This window comes from Tursiops truncatus, chromosome 11, assembly GCF_011762595.2.
Source record: "Tursiops truncatus isolate mTurTru1 chromosome 11, mTurTru1.mat.Y, whole genome shotgun sequence".
NCBI classification, from domain to species: domain Eukaryota; kingdom Metazoa; phylum Chordata; class Mammalia; order Artiodactyla; family Delphinidae; genus Tursiops; species Tursiops truncatus.
Window position 1 is genome coordinate 93003072 of NC_047044.1, and position 24348 is coordinate 93027419.

Sequence of the window (24348 nt, forward strand, 5' to 3'; positions counted from 1 at the left end):
AATCTGTTGCTTTCTGTGCCTTTCAGGAGCCTATTAAAATTTGCAAAATGTTTGGTTAAGCTCTGTAGGGTTATGGAAAGCCCTGTTCATAGAAACTCTAGTCTCTGTTCCACCACTGACGAATTATGTGACTTTGGGCAAATACTTCGCATTTTGTAAATGGATATTATTAACCTACCAGAAGGCAGGCACTAGACTAAATGGACGTCCTGCTTCAGCTGTGAGAGTCGGATGGTCTCTGGCTGACTGCCCATTCCTCCATTACTGGCAGTTCCTGTTGCCATTATGGTCAGTTCAAACACAGCTTTCACACCTTTCTGTCCTCCAGGTGAGAGAGACTGAAGATCAGTAGGTCTTGACAACTCATTGAATGTGAACATTGAGAGACCCCGTCGTGTCTTTTTTTTTTTTAAATAAATTTATTTATTTTTGGCTGCGTTGGGTCCTCGTTGCTGCGCGCGGGCTTTCTCGTTGCAGTGAGCGGGGGCTACTCTGTTGCGGTGCGCGGGCTTCTCATTGCGGTGGCTTCTCTTGTTGCGGAGCACGGGCTCTAGGTGCGCGGGCTTCAGTAGTTGTGGCTGTTGGGCTTCAGTAGTTGTGGCTCGCAGGCTTAGTTGCTCCGCGGCATGTGGGATCTTCCCAGCCCAGGGCTCAAACTCGTGTCCCCTGCATTGGCAGTCGGATTCTTAACCACTGTACCACCAGGGAAGTCCCCCAACTGTGTCTTGAGGGCATTGTTTTTCAAACTTAAAGATGTACTTAAAAATGACCCTAAGAAACTTCTGGAGCATTTGTCAAAAATACAAATTCACAGTCTCCACTCCATACCCTAAGAATGGATCTTCAGGGGTGGGGCCTGGGTGATTATTTTTATCAAGTTCCTAAGTAATTCTTGTGATTAAACAAAAGTGGGAAGTTGCTCTCTAGGGAATTGAATATAGTAGGCACTCAGTAAATGAACACATGTCTATTCTACTAACCCATTTCATTTTTCTTCCTGTAGTTTTACAGATTAAAGTCCACAATCCTAGAATTCAGAAAAACACTATTTGCAGGAGAAAAAACTAAACATTGGCTGCACTGTACTTAGTGCTCTGTGATGCTTACGTGTGTTGATAGCAAATGTGATAGGTTTCTTTTAAACCTATTTGGGAACCTAGGCAGAAGGATGAAACAGTAGAGCTGTACGAACATTATTCTTAGGCTCTATGCCATGGACTACATTTTAGATGAGATGGTGAAATTGGATATTTTGGTTTTTAAGTCAGTGAGTTACTTAATAGACAGTCCTGCAGTCTGCTTTACACTAAGTTCACTTGTGGCAGGCATACTGTATTTGTAATCATTTTGCTTTTAATTTTAATTTTGAATATATGGTCTTTGATACTGAAGGTTACATTTGGAAAAGGAACATTGCCCTGTACTAAGCCGTATATACTTACATTGCTTTGTCTGGAATGCATTTGCAGGCCGTGTGCCTTGGAGCACGGTTGTCACAGGGATGTGTAATTACATTTTAAAAAATCTCTTTAATTTTTTCAGACTACTGAGTCACTGTTGGATAAATCCCATGATTCTGTATTAAAACTTATTTTGGTTAATGATTCCTACAAAATAATTTTTTACTTAGCTAATGCAGAGAATAGGCCCCAGTACCTCGACTTCCAAATCTTCTTTCCTTCTCTGAACAGCATGAGAATGACATGAGTTATGACTGATTAAAACTATATAGTTTTAATTTTCTGTTGCAAAAGTTTTATATACATATACACTCATATATAATGGAAAATTGGGAAATCACTGAAAAATATTCAGTATATAGAAGCAAGTCACCCATAATGCCAACATCGGACTTCACCTCTGCTTTACGTAATTTTGACCTTCTACTATGTCTAATTCTTTTGGTTTCTCGACAGGCCCTGACTAGTAAAACTTGAACTTGTACATGTTGCTCATTCTGCTTGATATGGGTTCATCTGAAGCAAGGACAGAATGGGTATTGAGATATTTTCAGATGATGTCCTCATGGTGGAATAATTTAATAATGAAGTCTCAGCAGCCCTTTGCATGGGCACTTTCAGTCAGGAAGCACGCTATTTCATGAAGGTGTTTTGCGCCCGGCGTGCTGCCTTGGACTTTGACCCTCCCAGCCTCTTGGATCTTTCTTTTCCTGTCAGATTTTACAGTCATCCTCCTAGGCAGAGCCCATCCTCAGATCACTAGAACTGTAAAGGTGATAACTGGCTAGTCTCCTTTCTCCTGTTTTCTCCTTTCAATCCATACAAAGCTCCCAGAGACATTCCTCTGTGATGTTCTCCTGTTCCTGAAGCTCGCGGTGGCTTCGACGGCTGTAGACGTCCAGGTGTGTCAGCAGCGGCCCTTCCTACTTCACCAGCTTATCCGTCACTCGCCGAGGCAGTCTGTGCTCTGGCCGGGAAAAGCTGCGCACGGCCCCTCCCTCTGCCTTTGCTCCTGCATTGCCTTCACCGGCAGTTTTCTTCCCTCTTCTCTCTTGCAGTTCATGTCCCTGTTTTCCTTCAGAACGCCGGGAAGCCTGCCTCTCTGAGCTGCTGTACATCTGCCAGCACATTATCATTTTGTGTTTGTCCAAATGTCATTTTTAAAAACTATTTACTCAACCAGTTAACATCAGGGACCTGCCATCTCTTCTGTTTTTCCCACAGTGCCCTGCATTGGTTTAGACATCTGAGTCAATTTAACTTAAACCAATACAGATTTTGGTATTTTTCAGAGAGGGAAAGTGAGGCTTTGGTAGGAAGGTGTTCCCTGCTGCATGCGGCATGCCGGAACCCAACCGGTGTCACGCCAGAGTTGATGGAGGGAGTTAAGATGACAGAACAGCGTATTAAAAAAGAAAAAAAAATAGCAAATAGAAACACCATCCTCTCCAACTTTCATCATAGAGCAAGTGTTTTGTGAGAAATTTCTTTTTTTCTTTTTTTTTTGGCACTCATGGTTATTTATTTTATTCTGTGGGTTATAATCCATTACTATTTATTTTGCTATTCAAATTGTGCGGGAAATCCTTGTTTAAAAATTAGCCAATAGAGTCACTGGGAGCAGAGCTAAGAGGCCGGCCGTTGTTCAGGTCTCCTCTCTGCCTTTTCTTCTTTCTCTTGGAAGGTCCTCGGGCTGGGGTTTGTGCTCACCCGAGGCTGGGGGTGGAGGAAACAGGCAGGGTGGGTGGGGATGCTGCTGACACAGGTGCCGGCAGGCTCCGGATGAAGACAGCTCTGTCCACACGTGCAGCACTTGCTTCCTGCTTCAGACCCAAGCCCTCCGTTACAAAATAATTCAGATCTTGTTAGTTTCTAAATAATCTGGTGGGAAGACACTGAGCGTTTGTATTGTCTTCCTCTGAGGTTTAGGTAGGGATTTAACTTTTAGTGTCTAGATCATCAGGGCATTTGAGGGCTAGTGAAAATGTAAGATCCCGACGTAATCATCTCTACTCAGTACGACCACGGATGAAATAACCTCACTGGAAAATTTTACCTCTCTCCTCCGAAATAAAAGTTTTTATTCTAAGGTAACAAATAATCAAAAGATTTTAAAGGTTGACAAAACACCTGAATCCACGGAAGTGTGGGTCAAAGCAGTCTGGAGCAGTGATGACTCTTCACTGTAACAGCAACACATGTAGGGCCTTGGCAGTTGCCCCCGAAAAAGAAAATTAATGATTAATGATAAGGGGTAAACCTTAGAAAGGAAGAGGCTCGGTTTTAATACCAAGGAGAGAAATTAAGGTGAATGTGAAGGGAGAGAGGGAGTGAGAAAGAAACATCAAGGCATCTGAGCACCGGTCAGGGCACAGAAGTTGCCATTTGGTGATGTGTGTTAGAGCCAAGTTATAGGACAAAGATAGAAGGTGGAAAGGACAGAGCGGAAAAAGTAACTACAGGTGAGGACAGGACACAGTCAGGCTCCCATCTCAGGAGCATCTTGGGCTGCTCTGCGGTCTCCTTCTATCTTGTGGCGCTATGATTCTTCGGCCCAGGTCCTGGCCCTGTCACCCGCTTTGCCCTGTGATGCAGCCTCCTGACACCAGTGACTCCCCGGGCCTCAGAAGGGGAAGCGTGAAGACAGATGCAGTGACTTAAATTAGCCTGGGAGCCTGGAGGGAACAGCGATGCTGCTGCTGCCGCTGCCCCTTCCTCTGCCCCTCCTCCGACCTCCCTCCCTTTCTTTCTTCCTTACCTGGTAGCGTAACAGTCCCAGAGGGGGATCCTGCAAATTCTGGGGCTGGCAGAGAAGCGGGAGTCATTGTCTTGGAGCAATGGAAATCCTCCACCACAAAGGAAATTGTCTGCTCACCATGCTTTTTGAGGAGCCATTGTCCAGGAGTTACGTTTTAACTTGTCTGTTGGAGGATGCAGACTGACTCCTCAACGTGACTGCCTGATGATCACATCCGCCCTGCTACTCTGTCCTTGTCAGGGCAACTTGCTAAGACCTGAGATGCGCTGACGGCGATCTCATCATATCCCTAGATAATCCTTAGATGTTACGTGATCACAGGTGAGGAAACAACAGGCTGGAGGATGTGACTCTTGCTGTGACAGTTTTGCATCTTCGTAGAGGAGCTGAACTTAGGAACAAGGTCTCCTGAGTCTTGGTCCACAGGTTTTTTTGGTTTTGTTTTGTTTTGTTTAAACAATACACCATAAAACCTCGCTTGTTTCTAAGTTCCTAGGGTTGGTTTTGGCATCAAGGGGAAAAGAAACTGAGCCGGCCTAGGATGGAGGTGGTTGGCACAGAGAGACAGACAGGAGCCTGTGGTGGAGGATTTTGTGATTGTCGAGCTTCGTAGCTGCCGCTTTCACTGTCAGTGGAGCGGAGCAGGGGGCCGGCAGCTACCCCTGGCCTGGCTGGTGTCCCATTTTTGAGGCCCCAGGGTTATTTTTAGCCTCAGGGCCTTGGAAGCAGGTGTGGTCCAGGCTTGAAGGCCACGCCTGGAATCTGTTCAAGTCTTGTGCACGTCTGTTTAGGAGCCGAGGACAGTGACGGGGCCGCTTAGCGACTCTGTGAAAAGAATTTGTGCTTTTCCAGTGAGAGGAGTAAAAGTCACACGGTGTTTCATTTGCGATGCTTTAGGTAGGTTTGTTTTGGAAACTTTATAAATTGAAATACATTTTAAGAGTGGTAGGGAATATATTAGAAAGCTAGCTACGAGTCCTTTGTATACAGAAAAAAAACCCTTGGGTATTAAAAGAGTTACACCTCAGCTGACCCTTTTTAAAAGTCCAGGTTTATAGCCACAAGTGTGTAATTTAAAATTTAATTATTCTCACCCCCCCGAACGTTATTGTTATTAAAATAATCCTTTGTAAGTCCTTTGGTGAAGTAGAGATTCAGCTTTTTACCTTGAGAGTAAACATCAGCTTCCCTATATCGTGTTTGTTGATATTCTTGCTTTGCCCAAACCCACACTTTTTTGTCGTCATTGTGTGTGTGTGTATACATTTTTTTTTTTTTTTTTTGGCCGTGCCACGCGGCTTGTGGGATCTTAGTTCCCTGACCAGGGATCGAACCTGGGCCCAAGGCAGTGAAAGCACCGAGTCCTAACCGCTGAACTGCCAGGAAATTCCCAGCCCACACTTTTCTTGACAGCGCTGTTCAGGAGGGCTAGAGCCCCCAGGACCCGGGTCTGCGTGGATGTCATGCCCTTTCTCTAATTTTTTTCTGCACTTTCCAATATTATGGGAAAGAAAAGAATATAATAAATGTTACCCTTACCCAAGCAAAACTATTATGACATTTTTGAATATATATGTTCGTGTGTTTGTATATATGTGGGTGTTTGAGGTTCTGCTTTACCTACTGTTCTGTACTTTGATTTTACTCTCTTTATATATCATGATTATCTTTCATTATTGGTCATGTTTACTTTGGTCGTAATATCTTTAGTAATTTAGCTCTTTGTCAGGAAAGTACACCTGTTAGATAGTGGAATTTTGCTGTTTGGGGGTAGGTGGGCTAACTGGTGCATGGATAAAGATGATAAGTTCATATTAGCATTACCTACCCCCCTGAATACAGTAATCTCTCTTACAAAGACCTTGTGGTAAGGATTCGATACACCTTCTGACAAGGAGAGCTCCTTGAAAGCATTTTTCTTTATTTTAACGTAAACCTCCTTTGAATGATCTCCTTGTTGTAGAGCTCTCTTCAAGCATGCATCTTGTTCAACATGTCTTTGATGTTTTCCTACATCCTGTTATAAAGCCAAGATTCTGTTGTTAGGTACTACACATTCGTGGAGTTGGAAGAATTGTATTAAATTAGCATTAATAGTAATCTTCCTTGTTACAGTGTTTCTTTTTATTTCTTTGCCAAGTAATGCACTAACATAGGAACCACAGCTTCTTCCTTTGTAGTTTTGAGGAAGAAACTATACTAAACTTTCTTGTGTGTTTGTGTGTGTGTGTGTATATATTTTACGCTTAAGTTAAAGGTTCAAGTGACTAAAACGGCTTCATTTCCAAAAGATATAACCATAGTTCTGAAGGAAGACTGAACACCTGCCACATCTTTTCCTGGCATTTGCCCAATTCAGCATTACCTTGGTCAACATATTCATTGGCCTCAAGCCCTCACATAGAGAACTAGTCTCCCAGGCGTCCACGTAGCCATCTTCCACCTCCCTCATGGGCTTTACTTGACCATCAGAGCAAGGACTTCTCTGACTACTCTGTTTAAAACTTTAACCCCTCCACCTCCGTTCTCCTTCTTCTTTCCCTGCTTAATTTCTTCTCCACGGCACTGATCACCGTCTCTCACGCGACACGTTTTGTGGTTGTTGCTGTTTATTGTGCATCTCGTCATTCAGTTAGAAACTCCAGGAGGACGAGAGATTTTGCCTCGTTCGTTTTGGTTGCATTTCCGCAGCAGTGCCTGACACTTATTAGGTGCCCGATAACCATTTGTTAGTTGACTGAATGAGCTGCAGTAGGCCTGACAGATGCTCAGGAAAACGAGGATGTACCAGTTATTCCCCAGCTAACATTCTGAATCTCTCCTCCCCTGCCTCCAGCCCAGCTCTATTGCAAATATCCTGGCACAACGGGTTCTCCTCAGCTCTCAGATTAAACCAGCCTCTGGCCACATTCCTCTTGCCAGCCACTCCATCCAGGGGTCCTTCATTCCCACCCCCTCAAGACTACTGCTTCTGGGGGTGTAGAGTCCGTCGTTTTCAGGCAGGGTGCCAGGAGGAAGCTTTAAGTGCAGAAGGGTAAGTGAGGGAGCCCTGGGGCAGGAGCGTGTCGGGGATGGATAACTGGCGTGGAGGCAGGAAAGAGGAGGCGAGGAGGGGGCAGGGGGTGGAGTGGGGCGGAGAGCTCAGGTGGGTCAGGGAGGCGGAAGCTGGTAGAACAGGTGACCATGAACGGGAGGCTTCCGGTGAGCCAGTTCCAGGAGCGCAGTGCCCTTCCTCAGCAGAAACCTGGGGAAGGCTTCTCCCAGATCTGGACTCTGCCTGGGTCTGTGTCTGCAGCAGAGGCCTTGTATCGGGTCTCTGAAGGATGGCTACTCTTCCAGCCTTTGTCTGTGGACCCTTGAGATGCGTGTAAACAGCCTGAGCCTCTGATGAGAGCGGGTTCTTCCTGCAGTGCTGTGAGTTGCTGAGAGACGGTCGTTGGATTTTTCCAGTGCTGACAAATGTCTCCACGCCTAGCTCTGCCTAGACAGTGATTCAAGCAACCTCTATCCCGTTATCGCCACCACTAGGCAGGTTGCATCCTCTATGCTGGGGTAAGAAAATATGGCCAAGGCAGGAATAGGTGACTGAGAAGTGCATTAAGCTCGTGTAGCCCTCTTGGCTTTGGTGAGGATGGTTTCGGGGTTTGTTTTTGTTTCTTTATGGCATACGTTTTACCAAATACCAGACCTCAGAATTTCTGTCAGGGTTAACCCGCAGCGTGTGAGGCAGAGAAGCGTTAATCAACGTAGGATTAAAATGGTCCGAGTCCAAGATGCTCAAGCTTCCGGACATCATGGCCGCCTTTTTTCCCTTTTGATTTGTTGAGTTTTTTTTTTTTAATTTATTTATTCATTTATTTATTTTTGGCTGTGTTGGGTCTTCGTTTCTGTGCGAGGGCTTTCTCTAGTTGTGACAAGCGGGGGCCACTCTTCATCGCGGTGCGCGGGCCTCTCACTGTCGCGGCCTCTCTTGCTGCGGAGCACAGGCTCCAGACGCACAGAGCTCAGTATGTTGAGTTTTTCTCTTATTAATAGTCTGTGTGTAAGGCTCTGCTGAAAGCCTGTTTGGTGTATCCTGTTGCCTATTTCTTCAGTTTTACTGGAGGAAAAAAAAAATTTAAGACTGGCTTGTAGTTTAATAGCTAAACTACAAGCCAGTCTTAAACTTCTCACCTGATTATATGCTTTCCATAAATTCTCTGAGAATCTGAACTTGAGCTGAAGCCCAACCAGACAAGGCTCGGTCACTGTCCTCAGCTTTGGGGTCCTTTCCCCTTTCCTGAGAATTCCTTTGAAAAAGGAAGGTTTTAAAATGGAACTGGGGGGTGGGATGGGGGGCAGCCTGTGGGCCCGGATGTGGGCACCGGGGCAGCTGTGCCGGCGACAGCCCCAGAGGGAGAATCGTGTGCGAGAAAGGGCCTCACCTCTTTCCTGGTGGGATAGACCCAGTGCAGTGTGACCCGCCGAGAAGCCAGGATCCTATCTGGGAAGTTGAAAAGAATAACGCCTCATCTGAGAAGAGGAGGGAGACGCTTACCAGTCATTTAAAAACGACCTCAGTCTTTAAAACATTTGCTGTTTGGACACTAGCTTTAAAGGCTACAAGTCAAGTAAAGGCTGCAATCAAAACAGAACACTTTTCCTCTCCGCTGATTACTCTAATGGCAAACACTGGTTCTTGGCCAGTTGAGCTTTATTTCGTTCTTTTAATTAAATTGATCATCAAAATAGTCTTAGACTTAACAGTTCTCCCACATAACTAATTCAGTGGTATTCTTTAGTCCATTGATACTCTTGCGAAGTTGGATGTAGCGTGAGTTTGAAGAAATAACACTCTCCTAATTTCCATGATAAAGTCATAGATGCATTTCCATAGGTAACCGAATGGAATCTCAAACGTAAGTTACACAGAAAACCTTCAAATATTGTATGTTAGGGTGAAAGGTTCTTACACAGTTTATGTCAGTATTAAATGTTATAAAATAGGAAACGTAAATTGTTTGCTGAAATGTAAAATATACCACAATTGACCCTTCTTTAGGGGATCTGCCCACGTTGTTCCCTGATGTGTGTATTTTGTTATACTAATATATTGCCTCTGCCTCTCTCCATCTTTTCATAAATAAAGTCTTTTAAATCCTTTATTTCTGAAACTAGGATACTTTGTAAATATTTGTTTAGTGGACCTGGTTAAGGTTACTAGTCTTCGGTATAATAAATACTGACCTTTTTTTAAATTAAATTAAATTTAATTTAATTTTTTATTTTTTAACATCTTTATTGGAGTATAATTGCTTTACAATGGTGTGTTAGTTTCTGCTTTATAATAAAGTGGATCAGTTATGCATATGTCCCCATATCTCTTCCCTTATTTTTTTTTCTAAATAGAAAACTCTCTTGTATGTATATAGAAGGGTTATGTCACTGTCTTCTGAAGGCTGGCTGCCTCCTAGATTTTCTCGATGGTGGACTAGGGCGTCCCATCACCCTTCTCTTGAGAAGAGTGTCTCTGCTGCCCCAGCCCCATCTCCTGGGTAGCATCGTGGTCCAGGGCTCCCTCAGCACGATCCCCAGGCAACCCAGAGGGCAGCCCAGGTGGGAGACCTTGAACAGCGCTCTGAGGTCTGCAGGGACGGGGTGGCAGCAGAGTGACGCGGCTGAAGGCCTTGACCTTCAGCGGCCCCATGGCCTCCATACAGGGAGCTTGTGGTGCCGCCCTCTCTTTGGGTGGGAACAGCCCAGGTTGCAGCAGGTTGTCCTTTAAGAGATAAATTTCGTGCTTCCCTAAACATGAGTGTCACATTTTACATTTCCCTTGAGTCAGAGTAGCTCCAGAGGATACTCTCCCATTAGGATGCCATAAAGCAGCTTGCTGACCCTTCAAGCACATTGTCGTGAATTACTCCTCAGCCTTTTGGTCCTCAGGTAAACAGCCGATTGGGTGTAATGCTAGAGGAAAGGGGGAGCTCTCTTTTTTTTTTTTAACATCTTTATTGGAGTATGATTGCTTTACAATGGTGTGTTAGTTTCTGCTTTATAACAAAGTGAATCAGCTATACATATACCTATATCCGATATCTCTTCCCTCTTGTGTCTCCCTCCCTCCCACCTTCCCTATCCCACCCCTCTAGGTGGTCACAAAGCACCCAGCTGATCTCCCTGTGCTATGCGGCTGCTTCCCGCTAGCTATCTATTTTACATTTGATAGTGTATATATGTCAGTGCCACTCTCTCACTTCGTCACAGCTTACCCTTCCCCCTCCCCATGTCCTCAAGTCCATTGTCTAGTAGGTCCGTGTCTTTATTCCTGTCCTGCCCCTAGGTTCTTCAGAACCTTTTTTTTTTTTTTTTTAGATTCCATATATATGTGTTAGCATACGGTATTTGTTTTGCTCTTTCTGACTTACTTCACTCTGTATGACAGACTCTAGGTCCATCCACCTCACTACAGGTAACTTAGTTTCGTTTCTCTTTATGGTTGAGTAATATTCCATTGTATATATGTGCCACATCTTCTTTATCCATTCATCTGTTGATGGACACTTAGGTTGCTTCCATGTCCTGGCTATTGTAAATAGAGCTGCAGTGAACATTGTGGTACATGACTCTTTTTGAATTATGGTTGGGAGTTGTCTTTTAAGGTTAAGTATTTCTACATGTTTTATTTAGATTTCCAAAAGTGCATGTATGGGAGACCCATGGATATATAGGTTGTATTACATTCTAATTAAATTTGGAAAAAAATCAAATTGAAGTATTTTAAGTGAAAGAAAAAGCAAGATGTGTAACAGTACTGTGTATCCAGTTGAACAGAGAAGGAAAAGGAAAAGAATGTATAGTGTTTTATTCTATTTTCATTTTAAAAAATCTTTGGAAGAAATCAGAAGAAACTATTAACAGTGTTTACCAGTTAGAGGGCCAGGGAGGACCTGGGCAGGCGGAGGACAAGGGCGGGAGAAGGATTTTCAATGTGCTCATTTTTTTCACTTAAATGTATTTGTTGGACTTTGAATATAATGGCAGTTTTAACAGCTTTATTGAAATATAGTGGACAAACATTGGATGGATAAAGTATACGTATTCATAGTGTGTATACAGTTTTCTATTTTTTATTTTTTTGAGCCATGTGACTATACTCTGTATTAAAAATAGAAAGAAATTAATTAAAACTTTTAAAATTGTCTAAGAAAATAGGTAAATAGCAAAGCTGGCCTGCCCTGGGCTTTGCTATATGCACTTGGGCCCCCGTGTTCCATCTAAAAATTTGTATGCCTTCTGACTTCTTGAAGAGATTTTGGGGTAAGATGAGCTTGTTGGGGTGCCAACTATCAAATATTCTCCTGTCATCTCTTAAATCTTACTTGATGCAAGAGATTCCGAGAACAAAACTATCACAGATGCGTCCCTGATCTCAGCGTGTTGACCTTCTTCGGAAAGAACAGTGAATGGAGAGAAATTTCTAAATTAGAGCTGTAGCCTGGGATGCGGTCTTCCCCAGAATTCTGTAGCTGCAAGTGAACGAGGTTTAAGGCTGTTGTTACCTCACCTTCCACAGCCCCTTGGCAGCCTCGGCCTCCTCTGTAGTCACCTGGGACCTCAGAACATCAGATGTTGCGCATGAAGGTGCTGTCAGAGGGCTCCAGCTGGCCGCAGGACAATGTGAAAGGTGTAACTTTATCCCCAGTTCACCTTCACTGTTTTGTTTCAGCTACATCCTCATGTCAGGGTCACTTTGACCAGACCTCTTCTTGGTCAGGGAAAGGGTCTTTTTCTATCCGGAACAACCGACTCTGGTTCTCTGGGGAGGAATGACCGTTTTCTTCCCGGTGAACCTGTTGGCCGCAGCCTGCCTTGGGTTTCAGTGATCTGGGCTTCTGAGAGTTGGCTGGAGGGAAGCAAAGATGAGAACTTTCTCACTCAGCTTTTGCATGTTTGCCGTCCTCTCCCTCCCTTTGTCCCTCGATCTGCTAACCCAGATAACTGCTTTGTCCTGCCCGGTTTGCACCACTGAGAGGAGCCAATGGGGCCCAGAGACTCAGGCCATTGTTGGCATCCACTTGCTCCCGTTCTCGGGTTTCCACTTTCTGCGCTGCCCGGGCTCCCGCGTGGACAAGTCACGTCACTCTGTCTCAGCGCAGCTTCATTGTGGGGACAGGTTCTTAGGAAAACAGGGTAACCTGGGAGTGGGAGCCCCGGTGAGGGAGTCAGGCCATCCGAGCCCAGGACCTTGCGTGGCTGTGAACCGTGTCACCGGGTAGTCAGGACTTGAGTCAGAAATACCCTGGGTAGGTGCTGTGCGAATGTGCATTGGTTGATTGAGTAGGACAAATTCTCTGCTCTGGTTTCTTCAGTCGAAGGTAGAGATGACTTTTGTGCTTCATTGCCATTAAGCTGTACTAAAAATAATACATCCGTATAATGAAGATACGAAATGGACAAATAATGTGTTATGTGGAGCTGATTCGTGAGACGTGAGGCTAGACGCGATGGCTTCTCAGGTGCCTTCTAACGCCGTGGATGTCTGGCTCCGTGAGAAGCGGCACAGCCTGGCTGAAGCCAGACTGTAGCAGGATGGAATTGCCCCGTCTTTATCTGCTGAGGGATGCCTTTCAGATTCCAGATGCAAGGCAGCTCTGTTCACCATTGGCATCTTTACAGCATTTTTCCTCCTTTCTCTGTGTGATGACTAGTTGCTTTCTGACTTACTCTCTTTAGATAACTGACATAATTTCATCCTCAAAACAAACTTTGTGAGGAGACAAGGCCGATACTATATGTACCTTTTAGAGATGAGGAAAGTGTGGTCAGAGAGGCTAATATGGTTTGTCCGAAGTTACGTAACAAGTAAAGGGCGAGGCCACTCCTCTCTCTATCCTGTCTACTCCTACTTCTCCATGCTTCAGCTTCTAATTTCTAAGTCTGAAATTAGGAAACAGGACCCCATGATGTTTGAGGGGGTCTATCAACCTAATCCAAAATCAGTTAATCACATATGAATTATTCAGTATCTTAAATCATTTTTGGAACAAGGAGGATTTTACTAACTTATAACAGTGTAAATTGAATATCTTATGTGCAAAACACTGTGGAAGGAAGAAATACAGTACAAAACGGCTGCCATCAGGTAGTTTAACCTCCAGAAGTCGAATGCCGACAGTGGACGTCTAGTTTTATGTAGTAGGGCATTTCCTATAAGCAGAGATGGACCGGGGAGATCGGAACGTGAGAATATTGAAGGTCCGGGTGCGGGCTTAAGCTCTGGGCACAAAACTCCAACTAGCGTTAACTAGGAAATGGTCTGTCTTAGGAGTCTGGCAAGAATAAGTAAGCATCAGGTCCAGTATTAAGGGCTCTCGTATGCCTGGGTTGCTGACCTAGAGTCCAAGGTCAAGGTGTGAGATTTTCTGAGGCTGGGAATCAGGGAGTCTCTTAAAAATGAGGTACAAGAAAAAGCGAACTGGAAGCGGAGGACTGGCCAGGATCTTAGCTGTGAGTCGGCCTGGGGCGGAGTGGATGCCTCACAGGCCCCCAGCAGCTAGTTCAGCACTTGGTGTGACAAGTACATCAGTCATTGCCCCTCCTCTTCCTTAAAAGGCAGCCGAAATTTACAGAACCTCCCATTTTCCTGCCTCTTCTTCCTGAGGGTAGTTTCAAGGAATGCTCACAGCACACACACTCCATTTATCATAGTAATTCTCAAGCCATCAGGAAAGGTTTTTATGTCCTGACAACGTCAGATTGCTAACCTGATCTTAGGTGGTTGTTTTTTGTGCTATTTTCAAGAAATAAGCAAATAAAATCTGGAATAAAAATGCTTGGACTGGCTTTTTACAGCTCTTTTCATTTCGTACTGTAAGTCAAGTAGTTCTGGGCCCCCAGGTGATTATATATAATTCATGACTCTGTCTTGTTTTGTCATCTTTGAGTTTTTATATTTTGCGGTGAAAGCGAATCATCATTAGTACGTTTCCTGAAGCCATACCTACTTGTCCTTTTTGTTTGTTTGTTCAAATGAAACAGTGCATCAAGTATGGAATTAGATTAATGGGGTAAATATTATGAATCATACACTCCCTCTAATCCGATGCTCTTTCTTTTTCTGACCCCCGTGTTTTGTTTTCCGTCTGTCATTCTCTCTCCATGTAGGCTTTTCAGCCCCATGTAAAGCTGTTGGCGCGAGGGAACAGAGGTAAAGAATGATGTAATGCACTGGCTGCCCCAAAGCATCTTTTGTTGGAATGGTTATTCCAGTCATCTCTTTATGAATCAAGTGTGAGGGGCTGCTTTGTGGCAGGAGGCCTCTGCGAGAGCACATCAACGGGAAAGAGAAAGAGACATTCACTTGGAGGGCTCTTGCTGAAAATGGGTTTAACTCTCCTCTTGCCAGTCGCCACCAGCCTGACCTCATACATTTCAGTACAATGGAGTGGCTGAGCCTTTGAGCACACCACCATTACATCATCGTGGCAAATTAAAGGAGGAGGTGGGAAAAGAGGACTTATTGTTGTCATGGCCCATGAGATGATTGGAACTCAAATTGTTACTGAGAGGTTGGTGGCTCTGCTGGAAAGTGGAACGGAAAAAGTGCTGCTAATTGATAGCCGGCCATTTGTGGAATACAATACGTCCCACATTTTGGAAGCCATTAATATCAACTGCTCCAAGCTTATGAAGCGAAGGTTGCAACAGGACAAAGTGTTAATTACAGAGCTCATCCAGCACTCAGCCAAACATAAGGTACACGCTTGCTTTCTTTTTCCTTTTTAAAATAAATGGGCCTGCTGAGTGGGGAATCATTTTAAATGAAGCCTCATTTTTAAGGGGAGAAAGTAATTTGAGGAAGTTTTGGTTGCTTTTTCTAAACTTTGATACCTTATGCTACCTCAGAATAATTCACTAATTGTAGACACTGTCACACCTCAGGATGTTTCTAAGCTACACAGAAAGCTTAACTTGTTTTTATTTGATCCAGTGCTGTGTTTCCCTATTAATGCTAAAAATTGTTTTATTAATTTAACACAAATAAAAAGTTATGTCTAATACAGTATATTATAATACTCAATGGTTAGCAATTATATAATAGTATCTTATATTGTCTGTATATTATTAATAACTAATACATGGTTTTATGTTGTTTACAAATGTACTGAAAGGAAATCATTCTTTTCAAGTGCCTTGACGAGAAAGTAGAAATTAATTATATTACAAGTGTTTTTTGTTTGTGGGAAGTTAAGGTAATGGTCAGAATTTAAGGATCTTCAAGGAGAGTTTTTCTTAGGATACCAGGCTGTCAGCTTTGTGGTAGGTAAGGCTGTTTGTTTTGTTCAGGAATAAAAATGAGTTTGTGCTTTAATCTTACGAAAAGCTGACTTGTTACCGAGTAGAAACCATTTTAAATGTTTCTTTAGTTCGGGGGATCGGGATCGATACGTTTATTTTGCGTATTATTTTGTTGTACATGTTTTTACCCTGTTATCGTGTTAAGGATTTAAAACTAAGGAGTTTTGAGCACATTTACACAGAAATAGCATCAAGTTTGCCTTGCAAATGTTGATTTTTGCAAACATTTAAACCATGCGTATGCTTGGTTTATCCAGTACATTTGACCACATCTCATTTTTATTCAGATTATTAAGGAAAACAGGAAGCAGTTACTTGCTTCAGCAGCAGAGGTGTATGGGATTATGTTCCTCGCTTTCCTCCCTGACAGCCTCACGTTTGCATTTTAGGTCGACGTTGATTGCAGTCAGAAGGTTGTAGTTTACGATCAAAGCTCCCAAGATGTGGCCTCTCTGGCCTCAGACTGTTTTCTCACTGTACTCCTGGGTAAACTGGAGAAGAGCTTCAGCTCTGTTCACCTGCTAGCAGGTAAGGCTTGTGGTACAACTGTGAGGGCTCGCAACCTCCTTGAGCCTGTGAGTAAGCAGGGTTCCACAAGGAGCTCGAAGTACACTAGGTGGACGCAGCTTTGAGGTCACTGTGTAAAATGACTTATTTATAGCTTCTGATTGACGTAACTATTCTAGTTAACCTGAATGCTGTTGTTCTTCCCCATTGGTCAGTGTATTTCTGATTTAGCTCAAATGCCTCTTCATCGGGTATTTATTAGCCAGAAGTGCCGTGTAGGTCTGTGCGCCCGTGTAGATCTACGAACACCGAATGCTCTGCATTTCAGCTCGCTCTCAGTGCCCACCCCCAAGGAGAGGACCCGCCCAACATTCGGTGTGAACCCCTGTTAAACATTTTTGGTTGAAGTGGACTCCAGCAATAAGATCACCCATCCTGGACGTTATGTACAATGAGACAGAAAGAGAATGTGTGCGGAATATTTCTTCCAATAATCAGAGGGAAAATTTTAAAACTAACTTACGTATTTTTGTTTTGTTTTCACAACTGAAAAAAGTCTCAACTTGCAAATGCTAAGCAACCAGCTGACTTTGTAAAGCGCACGGAAAGGACTAACTATTTTATATCTGCCCTAAAGGAGGGTGGTGTGGGAGTTCCATCTCATCAAATTCCAAAGCAGACTGTTCATCCTTTGCTTTCCCTGTTTGGCAGACAGTACCGAAGCCCTTTCACTCACTCTGGCTCCCAGAGCAGGGAATACAGTTTGACAATGCGCAGTAACCTTTACCACAAAGCCGCTGTGTCCAGCAGATTCTGCCACAGTGATCGGCAAGATCGCTTTTAAAAATCTGATCTAAGAAAAACAAAATATTGACAGATATTGTCACTTTCGCACCTTTCGTCTTTTGTTGCAGGGAGAGTCCGGTGAGCTTGATGTTACTGGCAACTGATGGTTAGACTGTGGACATTTCAGTTGGAAGAGAATAGGCTGAATCAGTTGTTGGTTTGTTACCACGTTTAAACTCCCTGAAGGTTTCAATGAGACTTCTGTGTCTTCATTTCTCCCTCGTCAGCTTTTGCTCCCGGTTTCAAAGAGTAAAGCATCGTTACCTGTCACTTTCAGGTCATCTGTTGGCACACGTTTCATCTATGCTGCAATTCTGTCCTAAAGTGAAGCCAGCTCGGTCTCAGAACGGAGCTCTCAGAACTCTGTAATGGAGAATTATAGCATTAGGTTCTGTGTCTCTTGGTAGGCACGGTCTTTCACTGGGAGTGTAAGTGTGTTACACCTGACTGCTGTTATTAGAGTCCCACTCACCTCGGTTGCTGAGTTTAGGAACGCAGTCGTGCTTCCTGGAGCCACTGTGAGGGACTTTACCTTGGAGCCCTATCGACGGAACCAGGGTTTTTCTTAAAGAGGGTGTACCCAGAGGGAAGGCGATTATCCCTCTTTGCTCTTGTTTGAGACGCTTTTCTCTACGGGGGCTCTGACCCGACGGCTTGGCCAGGCAGATGCTCCCGGAGGAATGAGCTCATGTCGAGTTTTAGTTACTCAAGTCATCTCTCCTCTTTCCCGAGGAGCTCTCCCTTGTTATGTGGAAGGTTCCTTCCAGCCATGTGCGGCTTTGGGAGGGGTGCTCACTGGGCAGTAAGGAAGGAAAAGGACTCATTCTGACCCTCGAGATCAGCCCTAGGGATACGTGGGATGGTGCTGGTCAGAACCCCTGGCATCCCCACTTTGTACCGGAAATGGGTCCTAGGCCTAAAGGAAAGCCCATCAAGGCAGCTCCGAGACCACATACGTGTATTCACAGCTCCGTCTCGTCATCCACACCCCAGAATCCTGTATTTCTTTCAGCTTAGAAGGTGGCTTCAGGGACTGAATGCCCTTGTTTGGGAGTTTCTGAGCAGCGAGATTTCTTAGGACACCTCAGAGAGGGTTCCGGACGATTAAAAGCCTCTCGGCCATCCCAAAGCTCCTGACCGGTTGGAAATTCCCTTGGTTAGTGAGCCTGTTCCTCAGAGTGGACAGAAAAGAGAGTTAGTAGAAGAGAGAGAGTGCTGGGGAAGGCGTGACCATCAGTTCTCGGCAGTGGTTTTTTTTTGTTTTGTGCTTTTGTTTTTTTGTTTTTTGCCAAGTTCCAGCAGCTGCTCTAGAGGACGTCCCAGGGATGTGGGGTAGAAGGACATATCAACACGTGTTTCTCAAATATTTTGCTTCGGGGAAAATAACTGACCTTGGAAAAGCATGCTAGCGTCCCACAGGTGCTACAGGAAATGACAGGGTTGCTGGAGACAAGTTTCACTACAAGCTGCCCCTGATGCTTTCAGCAGTTACAGATGCTTGTCGGCCCTGGGGTGGGGGTGTGTGTGATAATAGAAAGACAATAGAAAGACAAAGTGGTTTCTTGGAGTGATTTCTCCATTACTTTAGAGCTTTCAGTTACTTTGAGATTGACAGGAAGAAAGTATTAGATACGTCAGATGGTTTTTTTATGGTCATTATATCAGTATATGGAGTGAAGAATTGTGGCCCGAATTCCATTCACCTTCTCAGGGCCACTTACCTAGGGAGCAGTGACTCTGGAGAAGGGGAAGAAGAGGACCTTCCCGAGGAACTGATAGAGGAAGCATCTTAATAAGCCCTTTTCCTCAAGCAAGAGGAGACCCAGACTGACCTGTGGGACCTAGTGACATGGACACTAACAACGAAGACTCCGTTTCGGGAGAGGGTTGGACTCGGGGAAGCTGCACTGGAGCTCAGTGGGCTCAGTTCTTCCCTGTGGAGCAGCAGGTTCTGCTCTGGGACAGGCTAGCCTGGTAACCTTCAGCTTCTGCCGGGGAAGGGGGTCCTGTTAAGCCACTGATTATCAGTGAGACCGGGGTCCCAAGCCTTCCAGTCCTGAAACTTAGAACCTGGGTCTGCAGTGGACTCGGCCTGTACTGGCCACATCTGCGGGCCCTACTCAGCCAGCGATCTTGACCCCTGACTGATCAACTTTCCCTCTTTTTAAGCCCGGCCAGTATTCTAAACCAAGTGATTAATATTTGACAGCCATGTGCCACATGCGAGTCTTCGATTAGTATCTTAAAATCTTAGTTAAACTTACGTTGTCATGTATCTTCTTCATTCGTTAGCTTAATCCCCCTCCTGGATTCTCTGTTTTCAAGCCGAGGACTGTGTCTTGTTCATCCCTGTGTTCCCCACAAGGCCTAGCACTTCTTCAGTTTTCAATGGATATCTGAAATATAAATGAGCTTACGTGTAGGTTTATACCATTTGTGTTTCATATGACTTATTTTATTCATTTAGTTTAATTTGTAAGTGATTAAACAGCGATGAAACTAATCTGAAAGTGTAGCGAAAACTTGAGGATATTTTGACATAAATGATTTGCGAGTTGTCTTCGTTCAGGTAGAGCAAAAATATAGCTGCTATGGGAAAAGTATCTAATACGAAAATGTTTCCATCTATTTAAGCAGATTTCAACATGATTTTAAGATCTAATAAATACGCTAGTACAGGGAATCCCCCGGCGGCCCAGTGGTTAGGACTCTGAGTTCTCAATGCTGAGGGCCTGGGTTCAATCCCTGGTCAGGGAACTAAGATCCCACGAGCCACGTGGTGTGGCCAACAAACAAACAAAACTCTAGTACAATTAAACAGGGCTTAAATCCTGAGCTTTGATGAGGAGCTACGAGCTCTAGAAAACCTAGTGCCACTCATAGGTGGATACAAGCCCTTGAATCCGTATGAATTGAGAACAGTTGAAATCATTTTTTTTGTACTTTAAATTGAGAGACCTCCCTGATGGCGCAGTAGATAGGAATCCACCTGCCAGTGCAGAGGACACGGCTTAAAGCCCTGGTCCGGGAAGATCCCACACGCCGCGGAGCAACTAAGCCCGTGCGCCACAACTACTGAGCCCGGGTGCCACAACTACTGAAGCTTGCGCGCCTAGAGCCCACGCTTTGCGATAAGAGAAGCCACCGCAATGAGAAGCTCGCGCACCGCAGTGAAGAGTAGCCCCTGCTCGCTGCAACTAGGGGATGCCCACGTGCAGAAACCAAGACCCAACGCAGCCAAAAACAAATAAATAACTTTATTTTAAAAAAAAATTAAATTGCTTATCCTGCTTAGCCATTAATAAGTCTCCCAGTAGTCTCCCGATAACCAAGCCAGATTAGACCATAGCATTGTTTCCCCCCCAGGGGATTAAAGGGTTTTACTATGAGTTGTAGCCTCATCTTAGCCAAAAAGAATGAACTTGGATCCCTTTGGAAAGTCGTCCCTCATCGTTGATGGATATAAACAGTTGCCAACCTTGACTTATTGATCAACTTTTTTGGTCTTGTTAACCTTCAGAAAACTAGTTCTCTCTAAAAAATAATCTTGTTTCTTGGCCTTTGTTCATTATATTACTTTATTTTACTTGCCTTTGTCTATTATCAGTATATTTCTAAGGGTGCCAGATTGAAAACAAATATATTAGAGAAAAAGAAAAACCACCGAATCTAGACTTTTTTTGCGTGTGCTGACACAGAGAAAACAGAATAAGCGGGTTCATTTAGTAGAAACAAAGATTGCTGTTCTATTATTTTCTTCTCTTTCCTCGCTGTTGTAACTCTGAGTAAAAGCAAAAGGGACCCACGAAAGTTTGCTAATTCTGCAGCACTCATTTCTACCCTGTGTTGAGGCACAGGATTGCCCTGCAGCAAAAAACTCTAACTGAATCACAGACCTCAGCCCTTTCATTTACAGACGAGGAAAATAACAGAGCCCTTGCCTGACTCTCCCCAGCTCTCCCTCTTCTCACTGTGCGCCCAGGCCCCTGTCTGCAGTAATTCCTGAGTCGTCTGGAATTCCCTCAGGAGGCTAGACTGAGAATCGGGTGCCCACTTCAGATCAGGCCTGTGCTTTTGTGGTAGCTCTCTCTCAGCCTCTTTTTTTCTTTTTTTAGCATCTTTATTGGGGTATAATTGCTTTACAATGGTGTGTTAGTTTCTGCTTTATCTCTCAGCCTCTTTGTGAACTGCAGAGTCATATTCTTACTTCACATTTTATGGGAGAAGCAACGTATGAAAACAGACTGTATATAAAATTTTTAAGCATTAAATTTTTTCAGCTGGGGGGAATCATCAACTAAAAGTCTACTCTGTCCTGAGCTGAAATACCACTCCGGATAATGATGGAAGATACCATTGGGGTTAGTGTCAGGCGCAGTGCTGAGGGCTCTTAGAAACATTTTGTCTCCAAACACAGCTAAGGTCTTAGATTAATGTCTGCTGTGGCTAAAGGCCAAATACGTATTTCTTTGTTTTGAGTTAGAGCTGCTACTGTAGTTAGAGCTAGGAGTGAGTAAAAATGTATTTGACTCTTGACACATTTTCAGTTTAACAGGAATCTAGATGCAGTCAGCAGTTCTGTGTGGTCAATGTGCAGCTTTGCTTCAGTGGAGCCGGTTACCTTCCTAATGCAAGTAGGGCAGAACCCGGTCCTCCCGCTCACAGATTTGCTGTGCGCGCCGTTGTCATCATCCGTTCTCTCATCCAGTGTGGCGTTTCTTCTGTCCTTGTGTCTAGAGAAGGGAAATCTTCAATCCTCCCGTTTCAGATCCTGTAGTAGCTGGTAAAAGAGATTGACGTTAATGGATTCCAGTCAAAGTACTGCAGTTGTTCAGGAATTGGCTCTTCTTGTGTTTAAAGAGCTGCGGTGAGAGCCACTGAAAACAGACTAAAAATAGGTACCGTTTCGCCCACTGGCTGCCGTGTAGTTGCTGGCTCTACTTCTCAGTTTGCATGAGGTTATCTAAACTGGCCCGTCTTTTCTCCAGTTCTTACCTGCCTGTGTGGTAGCAAGCCAGCCCTGTCACTCCGCAGCTACCGGTGGCTAAGACATCATGCCTGAGGCTGTGTCTGTTTAACAAATGGACTGCAGACCAGGCTCGAGACAGTCCCTCACCCTGACGTGTGGCACAAGCTACACAGAAGCACCCTGGGTGACAGTGGTGACATCAGTCTTCCCCTGCCCTGGTCATGTCATTTGTGTCCTGTCCATTCAGCTGGCCTCACTCACAGTGTTCGAGGGCTCCCTTGGGTGGGCCCCGGGGTGGGCCTGGGGGATAGGGAACTGGAAAAGTGCACATCTTGCCCCTGCCCTGGAGACCCCTCGGTTAATTTGGGGCAGCACGTCTGGAGCGGATGAAATAGAAGCAGATGACAGTGCATCGAGTGGTAAGGGGTGACTCGGTGTTGCCTGCAGGAGTTGGGGAAGGTTTGAGGGCGGCGGTGGAATTTTAATCGAACCTTGAAAAATGAGGAAGATTTGGGTGGGGAGGGTCCTCTGTGGACTGACATCATTAAAAATGGCAGGAGCGAACACAGATTTTAGGAGGCAGCCAGGAGACTGAGTGGACTTTCTGTGACGGGAGGAAGGGGACTTGAGAGGAAGTGCAGGCAGGCTGTGCGGGCCCTTCAGCCTGGCAGGACGAGTCTGTGCTTCGCTGGGCTGGCCTGGGGAGCCTTTGGAGGCTCGGAGACACCTGTCACCTCTTGGCCACCAGACCTCTCTTCTGGCCTCCCTGCGCTATGCTTCCAACTCAGGCCCACATCAGCCCTCAGACCTGCCCCGGGACCCTCCTCCCTGCTCTCTCACCCTGTCTTGCTGCCTCTCTGCCCTTTCCTCGCACCCTCGCCAACGTTACGTCTCTCTTTGATATTTTCAGCGTAACTGTGATTATATCACTCCCCAGCCTAGTCTGCATCAGTGCTCTTAGGGAAAATTCCAGAACCCTTCCCCGACTCCGAAGCCCTGCAGTGATGGCTCCTGCCTGCCTCTGTGCCCTCATCTCGTGCCCCTCTCCGTCCTCAGGTTGGGGGTGGGGTGTGTGTGTGTGTGTGTGTGTGTGTGTGATTTTAGCACTTTAGCCTCAGGGGCCCGAGACCTGCAGCCCAGAGGCACCCTCCTCCTCCTCCAAGTGTCCCCCTCTCCCCATGTACCTGGGTGTCTCCTGCTGGATTCACGGTGGCCGTCAAGCCCCCCCCCGGCTCCCAGGCAGAGTTGGGTATCCTCTTGTCACACGCACTCCTTTGGCCACCCACCATAATTAGCCAATTATTCATCTAATTATTTGGTTGAAGTTTGTCCCACTGAACTGTCAATTCCAGAGAGGACCTCTGTCGTGGTCACGGCTGTCCCATCAGCCAGCGCCGTGTCCGGCTCGCAGCAGTGCCCACGGCACGGCTCTGCACCCTCCTGTGGATGCCAGTGGTCTCCAGGGTTGTTTGGCTGACAAACAGGGACCCTTTCCTTCCCGCTGCTCCGCCGCATCTGCTGGGAGGCGGTGCGCTTGGCCCCGGAGGAGGACGGCTGCCAGAGTGGACACACCCCAGGGGGTCCCGGGAGGGCCTGCTCGTGGTGCATTAGGAAGCCTGAGCTTCACGGGAAAAGGCCCAAGAAGTGAGCTGTGTGGTGACCCGTGCACAGTTCGCACGTCAGGCAGATGGGACTCCAAAGAGTCGTCCTCCAGAGACCAGACTCCTGTTCGCTTTTCCTCGGGACTCAGAGCTTCGTCTCCCGATGGATGGTCTCGTGAGGCCTTGCCCCCGACGGTCACCAGGGGCACATCCGGCAGCCGCTTCATCCTTAGCCGGGATCTGATTATAGTTGGTCCAGTTCGTTTCCTGAGAGCTGTGCCCCTGGTCCCCTGAGCCTTGGATGTCGTACCGGACTCTGTCGTCCTGAGCCGCTGAGGGAACCCACCTCTCGTGGAAAGTTCCCTGGACGTGATAGAAGCACCCTGAGGACTCACTGGGGCTTCTGGGTGATGAAAGCAGAATTGACCAAGTCTCCTCTTTTAACCTTTTGTAGCAGAGAAATGTTTTCCTTGCCCTGTGCCGCTTTGCTCACCCTGAGGGTCCTCTGGGGCCTTGTGGTCAAGGAGTAGGAAGCAGGTTCTGGGCTCACACCCAGGCCCGCAGAGCTTTCAGCTCTGAATGGAATCAGGAAGTCGTTTTTTTTTTTTTTTTTTTGTGGTACGCGGGCCTCTTACTGTTGTGGCCTCTCCCGTTGCGGAGCAACAGGCTCCAGATGCGCAGGCCCAGCGGCCATGGCTCACGGGCCCAGCCGCTCCGCGGCATGTGGGATCTTCCCGGACCGAGGCACGAACCCGTGTCCCCTGCATCGGCAGGCGGACTCTCAACCACTGCGCCACCAGAGAAGCCCCAGGAAGTCCTTTTGAACACCCAAAATACACAAGACTTATGTCCATCAACAGCTATTCA

The 24348-nt window shown here is 45.7% G+C and overlaps 1 protein-coding gene across 1 annotated transcript in view; it reads left to right on the top strand.

Annotated features, from left to right (window-relative positions):
• Nucleotides 1-24348, top strand: part of DUSP16 (dual specificity phosphatase 16) — a 75703-nt gene that overhangs the window by 16162 nt on the left and 35193 nt on the right. Inside the window, exons 3-4 of the mRNA XM_033867027.2 lie at nt 14365-14955; nt 15948-16086. Of these exons, the coding sequence (XP_033722918.1) occupies nt 14728-14955; nt 15948-16086 (367 nt within the window). The 5' untranslated portion in view covers nt 14365-14727. The remainder of the gene's footprint in view (nt 1-14364; nt 14956-15947; nt 16087-24348) is intronic.